At 39.2% G+C, this 15780-nt stretch overlaps 1 protein-coding gene across 1 annotated transcript in view; it reads right to left on the minus strand.

Moving 5' to 3' along the window:
* Positions 1-724: 724 nt before the first annotated feature.
* LOC121377170 (nucleolar transcription factor 1-A-like) overlaps positions 725-15780 on the minus strand; it is a 56209-nt gene continuing 41153 nt past the window's right edge. The window contains exons 12-16 of the mRNA XM_041505078.1: positions 14819-14947; positions 13352-13401; positions 8406-8477; positions 3022-3205; positions 725-842 (exon numbers count right to left, since the gene is read on the minus strand). Of these exons, the coding sequence (XP_041361012.1) occupies positions 750-842; positions 3022-3205; positions 8406-8477; positions 13352-13401; positions 14819-14947 (528 nt within the window). The 3' untranslated portion in view covers positions 725-749. The remainder of the gene's footprint in view (positions 843-3021; positions 3206-8405; positions 8478-13351; positions 13402-14818; positions 14948-15780) is intronic.

Below are 15780 nucleotides of genomic sequence, written 5' to 3' on the forward strand. Positions count from 1 at the left end.
AGCTTAAAACTTGAGAAGCAAAAAATAACATGATTTGCTTCTAACTTTAAACTTGAGAAGCAAAAATTGCTTCCCATTTCACAGAATGAATTTTGAGCCTTGGTGATAAACACGAGGATAAGTAATTCATGATCTGAATTAACTACTGCCTTAGAAGTCTTCATAAATATTGTCATTACGAAATCCTGTCCAGGGTAAAAACACCACGGTACCTCCCACTACAACAAATGTGTTTAGTTCATCTTTGACTGTTTGCACTTTCACTTCTATTCTCTTCGTCTCGCGAAAACCATATCCAGGGTGAAAAACACCATGATACCTCCGACAACAACAAATGTGTTTAGTTCATCTTTGACTGTTTGCACTTTCACTTCGATTCTCTTCGTCTCGCAAAAACCATATCCAGGGTGAAAAACACCATGATACCTCCGACAACAACAATGCATTTAGTTCATCTTCGACTGTTTGCACTTTCACTTCGATTCTCTTCGTCTTGCGATAACCATGTCATAATATTCCACAACAAAAACAACAAATTTAGTTCACCTCTGCTGGTTTGGGTGTTCTCTTTGATTATATTCGCCTTGTGATAATCATATCCAAGATGAAAACACCACGATACCTTCCACAACAACAATGCGTTTAGTTAATCTTCGACTGTATGCATTTTCCCTTTTATTCTGTTTGTCTTGCGACAACCATATTCACGATAAAAACACCACGATACCTCCACAATAACTAGAAAGCATTTAGTTCACCTTCGACTGTTTAGACTTTCCTTTTGCTCCTGTTCGCCTTGCGATAACCACATCAAAATACTCCAGCTCTTCCGGTGTCAGCGACTGAAAACAAAAATCAAATAATATGATATCAGTGAGATGTGGCTCAGTGGTTAGCATGCTGACATGAGAAAAGAAAGGAAAGGAAACGTTTTATTTAACGACACATTCAACACATGGTGTCGGACATATGATTAAGGACCACACATACATAAAGAGAGGAAACCTGCTGTCGCCACTTCATGGGCTACTCTTTTTGATTAACAGCAAGGGATCTTTTAATATGCACCATCCCACAGACAGGATAGTACATAACATGGCCTTTGTTATACCAGTTGTGGAGCACTGGCTGGAATGAGAAAAGAAAGGAAGATTTAATGATACATCAGCACAAGTTTACATAATTACCGAGTGCAGGGTCTAAGATGCATTATTAATCATAGAATATCCGTACAAGTGAACTGATAATACTGTATTACCTAGTAATTACAATACATGTATTTGATTTAGGGCTCAAATTTAACCACAGCAATTGCTGTCGTTTAGATATCATATTAATTGCCGTCGTTTAAATATCATATAAATTGCCGTTGTTCAGATATCACATATAAATTGCCATCGTTCAGATATCATATTAATTGCTGTCGTTTAGATATCATATAAATTGCCGTCTTTCCGATATCATATAAATTGCCGTCGTTTAGATATCATATTAATTGCCATGGGTCTTCTTCTTTTCGTTCGCTTGTTGACTATACATTGAGTCCAGCAGTGACTATGAACGATACTTTTCTCTGTAGATCACTTCTTGTGCCGTACAGCTTTCTTAGGGGCCCCCTTGAGGTAAGGAGCCCGGCGCTGCACCTGCCTGGTGAGACATCACAGGGTGAGCACTGATCACGTCATTACTGTCCAGAAATGTAGTTATAATAGCTGTTGATGCATGGTATTGTGGTCTATTAAGAGTGTGCCATGCGGCCCAATACCTCTTGACTTCAGCACTCAAGGTTTCTGTTAGGGTTACCGCACCCTTAGTCCATATCAGTCTAGCCTCTGCCCATTGACCAGTCCAGCTTGGGTGTCCCTAACAGAAGCCAAGGCTCCTGCTGGCATAGCTCTGTGGGTCACTGAGACATACAAGCCCCTTCACTATGTCAAGGAATGGACCATGAAGAGGAATTGCCAAACAAGCTCCTCAGCGATAGTAAAAATGTATAAACCTGTTGTACATTATCTGTCAGTGTATAACATCTGAAATATGTCTACATACAACAAAATAACCAATGGCATTCAGTCATGTTTATCGGCTGCAAAAGTCACTTTAAAAAAACCCTGTAGGCTCAAAATTGCCGTTGGTGGGCTGTTTCATGACAAAACCTTAAGTTGGAGCCACGTTTAAATAATTTCTCCCCTAAACACCTGTGAAATGTTTTAGTTTGTTGCTTAATTGTTTAAATAATTTCTCCCCTAAACACCTGTGAAATGTTTTAGTTTGTTGCTTAATTGTTTAAATAATTTCTCCCCTAAACACCTGTGAAATGTTTTAGTTTGTTGCTTAATTGTTTAAATTTTGTCTCCCATAGTTGTAGGGTGGGACATGGCCCAGTGGTAAAGTGCTTGTTTGATACGCTGTCGGTCTGCCCATTGGGCTATTTCCAGCCAGTGCACCACGACTGGCATATCAAAGACTGTGGTATGTACTACCCTGTCTGTTGCTAATCGAAAAGAGTAGCTCATCAAGTGGGGACAGTGTGTTTCCTCTCAACATCTGTGTGGTCCATAACCATATGTCTGATGCCATATAACCGTACATAAAATGTGTTGAGTGCATCATTAAATAAAACATTTCCTTCCTTCCCATATTTGTATTAATTGTACAACGTAAACACCTCTTTGAAATGTTTCAGTTTCTTGTTGTATTAATTAGTATTAATTGTGCAACACAAACACCTCTTTGAAATATTTCAGTTTCTTGTATTAATTAGTATTAATTGTGCAACATAAACCACCTCTTTGAAATGTTTCATTTTCTTGTTGTATTAATTAGTATTAATTGTACAACATAAACACCTCTTTGAAATGTTTCATTTTCTTGTATTAATTAGTATTAATTGTGCAACATAAACACCTTTGAAATGTTTCATTTTCTTGTATTAATTAGTATTAATTGTACAACATAAACACCTCTTTGAAATGTTTCATTTTCTTGTATTAATTAGTATTAATTGTGCAACATAAACACCTCTTTGAAATGTTTCAGTTTCTTCTTGTATCTGTGTTTCTGTTTTTCCACTCGCTCCTGTAGTTTGTGTTTCTCCTCTGATGTAACCTCTTTCCAGCGGCGCGCGATCTCCTGCATCCTCTCCTTGTGTGGAACGTCATTCAACGATGACAGCCAGTCCTTGCAAAACAACTGATAGGCACTTCTGAAAGATACAAGTCATATACTGACACTGTAACATACAACAATGTGACATATACGATTGATAGGCACTTCTGAAAGATACAAGTCATATACTGACACTGTAACATACAACAATGTGACATATACGACTGATACGCACTTCTGAAAGACACAAGTCATATACTGACATTGTAATATACAACAATGTGACATATACGACTGATACGCACTTCTGAAAGATACAAGTCATATACTGATACTGTAACACACAACAATGTGACATATACGACTGATACCCACTTCTGAAAGATACAAGTCATATACTGATACTGTAATATACAACAATGTGACATATACGACTGATACGCACTTCTGAAAGATACAAGTCATATACTGATACTGTAATATACAACAATGTGACATATACGACTGATACGCACTTCTGAAAGATACAAGTCATATACTGATACTGTAACATACAACAATGTGACATATACGACTGATAGGCACTTCTGAAAGACACAAGTCATATACTGACACTGTAATATACAACAATGTGACATATACGACTGACACGCACTTCTGAAAGATACAAGTCATATATTGATACTGTAACACACAACAATGTGACATATACGACTGATACCCACTTCTGAAAGATACAAGTTATATACTGATACTGTAATATACAACAATGTGACATATACGACTGATACGCACTTCTGAAAGATACAAGTCATATAATGACACTGTAATATACAACAATGTGACATATACGACTGATACGCACTTCTGAAAGATACAAGTCATATACTGATACTGTAACATACAACAATGTGACATATACGACTGATACGCACTTCTGAAAGATACAAGTCATATACTGATACTGTAACATACAACAATGTGACATATACGACTGATACGCACTTCTGAAAGATACAAGTCATATACTGATACTGTAACATACAACAATGTGACATATACGACTGTTACGCACTTCTGAAAGATACAAGTCATATACTGACACTGTAATATACAATAATGTGACATATACGACTGATACGCACTTCTGAAAGATACAACCATATACTGATACTGTAACATACAACAATGTGACATATACGACTGTTACGCACTTCTGAAAGATACAAGTCATATACTGACACTGTAATATACAATAATGTGACATATACGACTGATACCCACTTCTGAAAGATACAAGTCATATACTGATACTGTAATATACAACAATGTGACATATACGACTGATCCGCACTTCTGAAAGATACAAGTCATATACTGATACTGTAATATACAACAATGTGACATATACGACTGATAAGCACTTCTGAAAGACACAAGTCATATACTGATACTGTAATATACAACAATGTGACATAAATACGACTGATACGCACTTCTGAAAGATACAAGTCATATACTGACACTGTAATATACAATAATGTGACATATACGACTGATACCCACTTCTGAAAGATACAAGTCATATACTGATACTGTAATATACAACAATGTGACATATACGACTGATATGCACTTCTGTAAGATACAAGCATGTGACATATACGACTGATATGCACTTCTGTAAGATACAAGCATGTGACATATACGACTGATATGCACTTCTGTAAGATACAAGCATGTGACATATACGACTGATATGCACTTCTGTAAGATACAAACATGTGACATATACGACTGATATGTATTTCTGTAAGATACAAGCATGTGACATATACGACTGATATGTACTTCTGTAAGATACAAGCATGTGACATATATGACTGATATGTACTTCTGTAAGATACAAGCATGTGACATATACGACTGATACGCACTTCTATAATAAAACAGTAATATACAAGAATGTGACATATATGACTGATACACACTTCTATAATATGCAAGTGATATATATGACTGACATGTACTTCTATAATATACACAGTGTTTGAAATAAGCACTTGTCCATTTGTCCTGACAAGTGAAAATCTGGTCGGACAAACAAATGTACCTTGGTGGTTGTCGAGTGGAGAAGTAAAAATGTTCAATGAAGTTTCATTTTGAGCAATAAAAAACATCGTCCTTGTACTTTAATAAAACAAACTATTTATCTGGACAAGTGAAAATATTGTCGGACAAGTCGATTTCTAGATGTGTTTGTCCGGTGGACTAGTGAAAAATTCTACTTATTTCTATCACTGATATACACGAATGTACATCTGTAATATACACGAATGTGACATATATGACTGATATGTACTTCTGTAATATACACGAATGTGACATATATGACTGATATGTACTTCTGTAATATACACGAATGTGACATATATGACTGATATGTACTTCTGTAATATACACGAATGTGACATATATGACTGATATGTACTTCTGTAATATACATGAATGTGACATATATGACTGATACGTACTTCTGTAATATACAAGCTTGAGACATATTTACAGAATAATTAACGAGCTATGAGAAATTATGAAGTATTTATCACGAGTGAATGAATGTCGTAAATCTGAGCCTTTGGCAAGGGTTTTACATCCATTCAGAGTTTCTGCCAGAAAGAAATTTTGGGGTATGGCACTATGGAACTGAATATTTACAATGTGTGTGCTGAATGCAACCACAGTCAACAGGGGGTATAGGGGGCCTCCCTCAGAAAGAAAATAGGTTAGGTTTAGGGTTAGAGTTTAAAAAATCATAACTGTGTCAAAAGATTTAACTGAAAAAAATAAAATCTACAAAAAATTTGGGTATGGCGCCTTACCCGTTTTACCTTCTGGCAGAAACCCTGCCATTTATGATCGACAGATCATTTGTAACTCTCTAAACTACCCATTATCACTTTTAACTGGTTTTTAATAAAAAAAATTCCTCTGCGGTCTACAGCAAAGGCATCATACATTACGTCATATAATCTTACGTGAATTACAGTGAAATGTTTACAATACAAAATGTATTGACTGTGGTTGCATTAGAAAATAATTATTTTTCTACGCTACAAAAACCACTGCTTATGAAAATATACCATTTCATGTCGAGTCAAACATTTTCTGTATATCGTTTACCTGGACTAATATATCAGATTTTTTCAGGTACATGTATGTTTTGTCCTCAATTCTTAATGCAGAATTCACAGATAAAATTCAGTATAATTACGCAAAATGCATAGGCCTAATAGTTGGCATCTCTCAAGGTAAAACAAAAAAAAAAGAATGTTTTTTGCAGTCTATTATTTTGAGCCCTGTATATTAATGTCCGGACAAAATGCATAAAATGGTGGAAGTGCCGGGCAGTAACTAGTGTGTGGTGCATATCTCAGAGCAGGAACATCCCAGCACAACAGACAGACAGAGAGACAGACAGACATATATTTTCTTACTTACTTCACAGGTCTAGGCGGTTAACATCTCAGCACAACAGACAGACAGACATTTTGATACTTACTTCACAGGTCTAGACGGTTAACATCCCAAGCACGACAGACAGAGAGACATTTTGATACTTACTTCACAGGTTTAGGCGGTTAACATCCCAGCACAACAGACAGACAGACATTTTGATACTTACTTCACAGGTCTAGGTGGTTAACATCCCAGCACAACAGACAGACAGACATTTTGATACTTACTTCACAGGTCTAGGCGGTTAACATCCCAGCACGACAGACAGACAGACATTTTGATACTTACTTCACAGGTCTAGGCAGTTAACATCCCAGCACAAGAGACAGACAGACAGACAGACATTTTGATACTTACTTCACAGGTTTAGGCGGTTAACATCACAAGCACGACAGACAGACAGACATTTTGATACTTACTTCACAGGTCTAGGTGGTTAACATCCATGACAGACAGACAGACAGACAGCACAACAGACAGACAGACAGACAGACAGACAGACATTTTGATACTTACTTCACAGGTCTAGGCGGTTAACATCCCAGCACAACAGACAGACAGACAGACAGACAGACATTTTGATACTTACTTTACAGGTCTAGGCGGTTAATATCCCAAGCACGACAGACAGACAGACAGACAGACATTTTGATACTTCACAGGTCTAGGCGTTTAACATCCCAGCACAACAGACAGACAGACATTTTGATACTTCACAGGTCTAGGCGGTTAACATCCCAGCACAGACAGACAGACAGACAGACAGACAGACATTTTGATACTTACTTCACAGGTCTAGGCGGTTAACATCCCAGCACAACAGACAGACAGACATTTTGATACTTACTTCACAGGTCTAGGTGGTTAACATCCCAGCACAACAGACAGACAGACATTTTGATACTTCACAGGTCTAGGCGGTTAACATCCCAAGCACAAAACAGACAGACAGACAGACATTTTGATACTTACTTCACAGGTCTAGGCGGTTAACATCCCAGCACAGACAGACAGACAGACAGACAGACAGACAGACATTTTGATACTTACTTCACAGGTCTAGGCGGTTAACATCCCAGCACAACAGACAGACAGACAGACAGACAGACATTTTGATACTTACTTCACAGGTCTAGGCGGTTAACATCCCAACAGACAGACAGACAGACAGACAGACAGACAGACAGACATTTTGATACTTACTTCACAGGTCTAGGCGGTTAACATCCCAGCACAACAGACAGACAGACATTTTGATACTTCACAGGTCTAGGCGTTTAACATCCCAGCACAACAGACAGACAGACAGACAGACAAACATTTTGATACTTACTTCACAGGTCTAGGCGGTTAACATCCCAGCACAGACAGACAGACAGACAGACATTTTGATACTTACTTCACAGGTCTAGGCGGTTAACATCCCAGCACAACAGACAGACAGACATTTTGATACTTCACAGGTCTAGGCGGTCAACATCCCAAGCACAAAACAGACAGACAGACAGACATTTTGATACTTACTTCACATGTCTAAGCGGTTAACATCCCAAGCACGACAGACAGAGAGACATTTTGATACTTACTTCACAGGTTTAGGCGGTTAACATCCCAGCACAACAGACAGACAGACAGACATTTTGATACTTACTTCACATGTCTAAGCGGTTAACATCCCAAGCACGACAGACAGAGAGACATTTTGATACTTACTTCACAGGTTTAGGCGGTTAACATCCCAGCACAACAGACAGACAGACAGACATTTTGATACTTACTTCACAGGTCTAGGTGGTTCTCCAGGAAAAGTCTTTGGAACTTTTTTCTCATTTTGAATCTTCTTTCCAGTACTAAAAAAATAAATTAATAATAATTTTTAAAAAATACAGTTTCCAAAGTTTAAGTCTGTTTTGTTTAACGACACCACTAGAGCACACTGATTTATTAATCATCGGCTATTGGTTGTCAAACATGTGGTAATTTTGACATATAGTCTTAGAGAGGAAACCCGCTACATTGTTCCATTATGCAAGGTCATAGGTTTTAACATGCACATTCTGAACAAGCTGTTGTAGTGCACGCCTGTCGTGGGTGCAGATATGTCGGCCTAGGCCGGCTCCTCCATCCAAGACAGAATTTTTTTTCCCATTAGTAGCAAGACATCTTTTATATGCACCATCCCACAGACAAGATAGCAAATACCACTGCCTTTGATATACCAGTTGTGGTGCAATGGCTGGAGCAAGAAACAGCCCAGTGCATTAATCCCAGACTGACAGCACATCAAGCTAGTGCCTTACCACTGGGCTATGTCGCACCCCTACAGTTACCAGGTCATGACATTTATACAGTGAAACCCTGTAAACTGGACACCTGCAGAACCAAGTACAAATTCTGCTTAAAAGGTGTGTCCAGTTTAGCGAGGTTCTGTTGTGTACTGATATTTAAAAAGGGTGGGTGAAAAACGTTCTGCTTTGAGGTAAGTCTAATTTACAGAGGGTCCACTTTTCAAGGGTTCCATTGTACATATATGTTTTCTATACACTTTCTTTTTCAGAATATCCACATACTGTACAATTTCTTTCCAGTACCACTAATAATATTTTTTTTTAAAACCCAAAAATCTAAGCAATTTCAGCAAACATTAAATTGTACAATAATGCTGACTGCAGTTTTCAATGAATGAATGAATCAATCAATCAATCAATATGCTCTTGTGGTGTCGTTAAACAAAACAAACTTTAATTTTTTCAATCAATCAATCATGTAAACATACATTTGTGAGAAACGATGGAGTAAAGACATTTTATTTACGGTTATATGGCGTCAGACATATGGTTAAGGACCACACAGATACAGGGCTAGCCCTGGGTGGCTATTTTTGTTCGCCAAAAAATTCGCCAATCTTCAATTTCTTTCACCAATCTAAATATACTCTTCAAAAGAAGAAACGCAAAACCACATTGTGTAACATTTGGAGAATTGATTTAATTATTGAATGGTGAGTCCGATAATTACCAAATGTTGCAGGATTGTTCACAATTCACTCTAGTCCATTGTGAGTAAGTGATAGGACACACCACCAAGGTCAAGGTCATCTGGAGTCAATACCGGGTGTGGCCTCCGCGTGTGTTGACAACTGCCTGGCACCGCCTGCCCAATGAAGCAACCAGAGTACGGATGACGTCCCGGGGGACGGTGGCCCACTCGGCCTGCAAGGCTGCTGCCAGCTCGGGCAGGGTCTGGGGCTGTGGTTGTCGCTGTCGGAGGCGTCGGTCCAACTCGTCCCATAGATGCTCAATTGGGTTCAAATCCGGTGATATCGATGGCCAAGGAAGGACATTAATGATGTTGTTCTATAGGAAAGCCGTTGTGAGACGTGCTGTGTGAGGCCTGGCGTTGTCATGTTGGAACACTGCGTTGGCGTTGGCCATAACTGGAACGATGTGTGGCCGGAGGATCTGGTCAATGTAGCCATGTGCATTCAGGTTGCCCTGCACGTGGACCAGGTCAGTTCTGCCAGTGTGTGAGATGGCTGCCCACACCATGACACTACCCCCGCCGAATCTGTCCACTTCCTGCATGCAGTTTGCCGCATAACGTTCACCACGACGCCTATATACGCGACATCTTCCATCATGATGTCGGAGCAGAAATCGGGACTCGTCACTGAACCACACCTGTCTCCATCGCAGTTGAGGCCATTGTCGATGAATCTGGCACCACTGCAGTCGGAGTCGACGGTGTTGTGGTGTTAAGATGACACCTCGAACTGGACGTCTGGCACGAATTCCTACCTCACGTAGGCGGTTCCGTACGGTCTGGTCGGATATCCTGCGCAAACCTGGTATTGCTGCGGCTGTGGAGGTGGCAGTAGTCAATCGTTCCCGAAGGTGGCGTACCCAGATGTAGCGGTCCTGCCCGGGGGTAGTGACCCGTGGTCGACCGGATCTAGGGAGGTCACGTGTTGATCCATGTTGCTGGTAACGGTCCCACAGTCTGGAGATGGTGCTTGGGGACACATGGAATGCCCTGGCAACGGCCGTTCTGGATTTGCCTGCGTCTAGTCGGCCGATGGCATTGTTTCTCTGCGGTTCACTGAGACGTGGCATGTCCTGGATTGTCAACTGTCGGCCAGATACAGAGGCCAGGCAAGCGAACACCCTGCACTTTTATACTGTCGGTGTTCATGTTGCACGTGCAGACAACGCACGTGCAGTGGTGACATGGTTTGCACGTGGCTGCGTTTTTGCGAATATTCACATTTTGGAACTTTATTGTACAGTAGCTGCGTTTTATCGAATGTAACCGTGGGAATGTGTTTGGGACATGCAATGACCTTATATTCACAAAGCATGAACCGGTAGGAAACATAAAATCGGAGTTATAACCCATTTGTACCCTTTTGCGTTTCTTTTTTTGAAGAGTATATGTATTCGCCAATCTAAATATGTATTCGCCAATCTAAATACGTATTCGCCAATCTAAATACGTATTCGCCAATCTAAATACGTATTCGCCAATCTAAATATGTATTCGCCAATTACATCTTGGCATTTCAGTTAAAATATTTTTAATCCTGTTCTTTATGATAATATAGTAGATGCTAAGATGTACTTATTATTCAGTTTACGTCTTGTATGACACTGTTTTAGGGGATCTATTTTTCTCTAATCTAACAATGAAATGCTGCTGATGTCTATAGGGCTGGCCGTAACCCAGTGGTAAAGAGCTTGTATGATGTGAGGTGAGTCTAGGGTCGATCCCCGTCGATGGACTCATTGAAGTCAGTGCACCATATATGACAAAAGAGGCAGTTTTACTTTTTGTATGCATCAGATAATGATATAAATTGTATGTTTTTCTGTAATTTGAAAGAAGCAAGTGAAATTTGATCAAATATATACTGGTATGTTCCCCAAAAAGATTCACCGGACTAAGATATACACTATACATATATTTTTGCACAACAAGTGTGAAATGGTAAGTACCGGTACATAATGTTTACATATTTAATAACCTAGTAACAATGTATATCATTCAGTATCTTACGAAATGTGTATAAAATGCTGAAATAAATGTAGTCCATTATTACAATTTAAAAAAAATATGACGAGACAATCAAAATAATTTGAAAATGACAAAAGGAGTTTATAAATGCCCCATTACGTTTTGTAATCCTGACAATACTCACCCCTGTAAAGTTATGTAACAGTTGTCTCCCACCCACTTCCTTCTTTTCTTGTCACAAACATTAATTTTATCAACATTATAAATTTATAAATATTAGATTTTCTGTTCTTATTTTGGTTTTCTTTTTCTTTTCTGCCAGATACTGTGCTACCCCTCCAGATAGTGTTCCAAAGCCACAGGCCAATATGCATGTATCTTCAATCTCTTTATATAAAGATAAAACTTGTCCCACCAGATACTGTGCTACCCCTCCAGATAGTGTTCCAAAGCCACAGGCCAATATGCATGTATCTTCAATCACTTTGGTAATAAATAGATGTATTATTGTATATAAACAAAATGACCAGACTGGCTGTTTCTTTTTTCTTTTCAAGTGCGTAACTCTCGATCATACCCTACCCCATGACCTCGTTTTGTAACTGCCTTCCTAACTTACAGTTACCTGTATCATTTATTACGGAATACTGTTCATAATTATTTTGGTGTCCAACTCAAGAGTATTGCCAGCCACCCAAAATAAAGACAAAAGAAACATCTTTATATGTTATTGCTATCAAAACACTGGCTCGCAACTGTTTCGCAAGTGGAAAAATGCTCATTCAGTTTCACGGCGGTTTTGAGAGAGTTGTATTTCTGTGCAAGGGGCGGAGGAATATATCATGTTGGCATTTATATTATATCAGTAGATATAGCAGATATGAATTATAATTTTGCCATTTAATGTTTGAAATATAATCTGTAAACATAGAAAGGTTAAACTAATAATGATTGCATATAGTGAGAAACAATATGTATTCCTTACCAACGTACCCACTTCGTGGAAATGAACTCTAAGCACGTGACCTAGATTTACAACATTAACCGCTACGACAAAACACGACTAATAAAATTTAAAACTTGTTGTCGCTAGTAATCAAACATTTAGTACACACAATGCAACATGTCTTAAACAGTATTTAATTTTATTTAATCTCGTTTTCTAACTTTACGACAAGCAGCTGACAGTACACTACTGAACAGTAGACTGGCCTCACAGACATGCAAACAGCGCTTATTCACACCACATGGCGGATCAACAGAACAAAACTGGTTGAAGAAATGTTTGGTTCTAAAAATCAGATGGCGGAAAAAATATTTCGCAAATTTCTTCGCCAAACCAAAAATTCTTTCGCAAATTATTTTTATTTTTCGCAATTGGCGACTTTGGCAAACGAGAGCGCGAGCCCTGCAGATATTAAGAGAGGAAACCCACTGTCGCCACTTCATGGGCTACTCTTTTCGATTAGCAGCAAGGGATCTTTTATATGCACCATCCCACAGACAGGATAACACATACCACAGCCGTTGATATGCCAGTCGTGGTGCACTGGCTGGAGTGAGAAATAGCCCAATGAGCCTACCGACGGGGATCGATCCCAGACCGAACATGCATCAAGCGAACGCTTTACCACATGGGCTACGTCCCGCCCCGAGTAAAGTGAAAGAAGAGAAAAGGAAAAGAAATGGACGTAACCAATGGTTACTAACTTACATGTAATTGGTGATCATCGTCTGCTTGGACGTTGGTCCTGGTTTCTCTTCCTAATTAAAAGAACACAGCAAATATTACACAGTACAAACAAGCATTCTGAGAGTACTGCTAAAGCGACACATTTTAGCGCCCCCCCCCCCCCAATACATTTTCAAGTCCCCCTGACACATTTTCAAGTCCCCCCCCCCCCCCCCCCCCCCCCCCCCCCCCGGGACACATTTTCAAGTCTCCCAACTTTAAGGGCTAAAACTTGAGGCATTATGAATAAAAAAGTCTGAAAAACAATATGTGTCACAGACAAATGGAAACAGAACCTGTTGTCACCTCCGGTTGGACAGGTATGGGACTAAAATGAATCAGGACTTCTCTAGCTAAACAAAATACACATTTTAAAACTAAATAGACACTTTTTCCTATTGGGTAGGGGGGGGGGGGGGGGGGGGGGGGGGGGGGAGAGGGAAGCGCCTTGACAACCATAAACATTTAAACAAAATAAAATAACAAATGATGTTTAAACATGCATTCTGATTACTGAAAATGCAATATACATGTTCGCTACCGGGCCCAACAAATTATTGTATATCCTAAGTTCAGGGGCCATAAGTCTGTCAAAAATGGGTAAATCACAATGAGAGTCGAACCTGATCTGTAACAGTACATGATAAATCTAGACACAAAATTTCAGCTTAATATCTTGAGGCTTTGTTAAAAAAAAAAAGTCCAGAAAACAATATGTGAGAAACAGCCGAACAGATAGCCAAGACAGATGGACGGAGACAAAACCGTCCCCTACAAATGTCCATGTCTCCTAAGTTCAAGGGCTAAAACTTTGTCAAAAATGGGTAAATTGTCTTGTAAATAAAGCTTAATATCTCGAGGCATAACAAATAAAAGGAAAGAAATGTTTTATTTAACGACGCACTCAACAAATTTTATTTATGGTTATATGGCATCAGACATATGGTTAAGGACCACACCGATATAGACACGAAACCCGTTGTTGCCACTTCATGAGCTAATCTTTTCGATTAGTAGCAAGCGATCTTTTATATGCACCATCCCACAGACAGGATAGTACATACCACGGCCTTTGTTACACCAGTTGTGGAGCACTCCTGCAATGAGAAATAGCCCAATGGGGCCACCGACGGGGATTGATCCTAAACTGACCACGCATCAAGCGAGCGCTTTACCACTGGCTCACTGACAAATAAAAAGTCTGAAAAACAATGTTAGACAGCCAGATGGAGAAAAAACCTGTAGTCACCTCTGATTGGACCAATTTTTCCTAGACACTTTTTCCTATTGGGGGAATTCCTCCTTGCCACTGCCACCCTCACCCTCAATAACTATCGCCTTGACAACCAAAAACATTTAAACAAAATTTAAATATCCTTATCTTAATGCTGCAAATTGTCGACAACTGTTTAAAGAAAGAACTGATTGTTAAAAAATAAAACTACCAACCTTGTCGTCGAGGTCATTATCCGAGTCGCTTCTACCCAGCATATCGACGTTGTTCAAGTTGTTATTCTGTACATCATCATCATCATCAGGACATGTCTTAATTTTCGTGAACATTTTGACTTTTGCACCCTTTAAAGATAAAAACAAATATCATCAAAATATCATTGCTTCTTATTTCAACATGTATGTTAAAAAGTTTGTTTTGTTTATCGACACCACTACAGCACATTAAAGTTGCACGCCCTAGTTTCAGCTCGCAAAAATTAATTCTAATTTTGGTTAATCTACAAAACTGTAACACATTTAGATCACATTTTTATAAAATAGAGTGAAAAAGCAGGTCTTATATCGATAAATACCATGGGAATCCCCGTGACCCAATAACGTAAAATAATTTTTAAAGTTAGTATTCTGATGTCACCGGTAGATATCACTAGAAATGCCTATGTCACAACAAATTTCTCAGAGTGCACACAGACTTGGGGTGCGTTCCTTTCACCTCTCCTGGGCATGTTCCAACTGTTCTGTCCTCTCCAGATATCGTAAGACTTATTGGTTTTAAGGGTTTGTAACGTTTTGTATTGAGATAATTACTTATCTGAACTTTATTGTTATTATGTTAATGAAAATGTTCACGAACTGTGAAGAAAAACCTCACAAATGAACGACAACAAATTGGATGTTGATTGCACGAACCGTGCACGAGAAAACAAACCGAACCAAAATGATAACAGACACATGGTATACCAACGTCTGTGGTATACCAACGTTGAAACGGGAAGATCCCCTCTAGTACCCGCCTCGGTGGTGTCGTGGCAGGCCATCGGTCTACAGGCTGGTAGGTACTGGGTTCGGATCCCAGTCGAGGCATGGGATTTTTAATCCAGATACCGACTCCAAACCCTGAGTGAGTGCTCCGCAAGGCTCAATGGGTAGGTGTAAACCACTTGCACCGACCAGTG

Source organism: Gigantopelta aegis, chromosome 7 (assembly GCF_016097555.1).
Source record: "Gigantopelta aegis isolate Gae_Host chromosome 7, Gae_host_genome, whole genome shotgun sequence".
Classification (NCBI taxonomy): domain Eukaryota; kingdom Metazoa; phylum Mollusca; class Gastropoda; order Neomphalida; family Peltospiridae; genus Gigantopelta; species Gigantopelta aegis.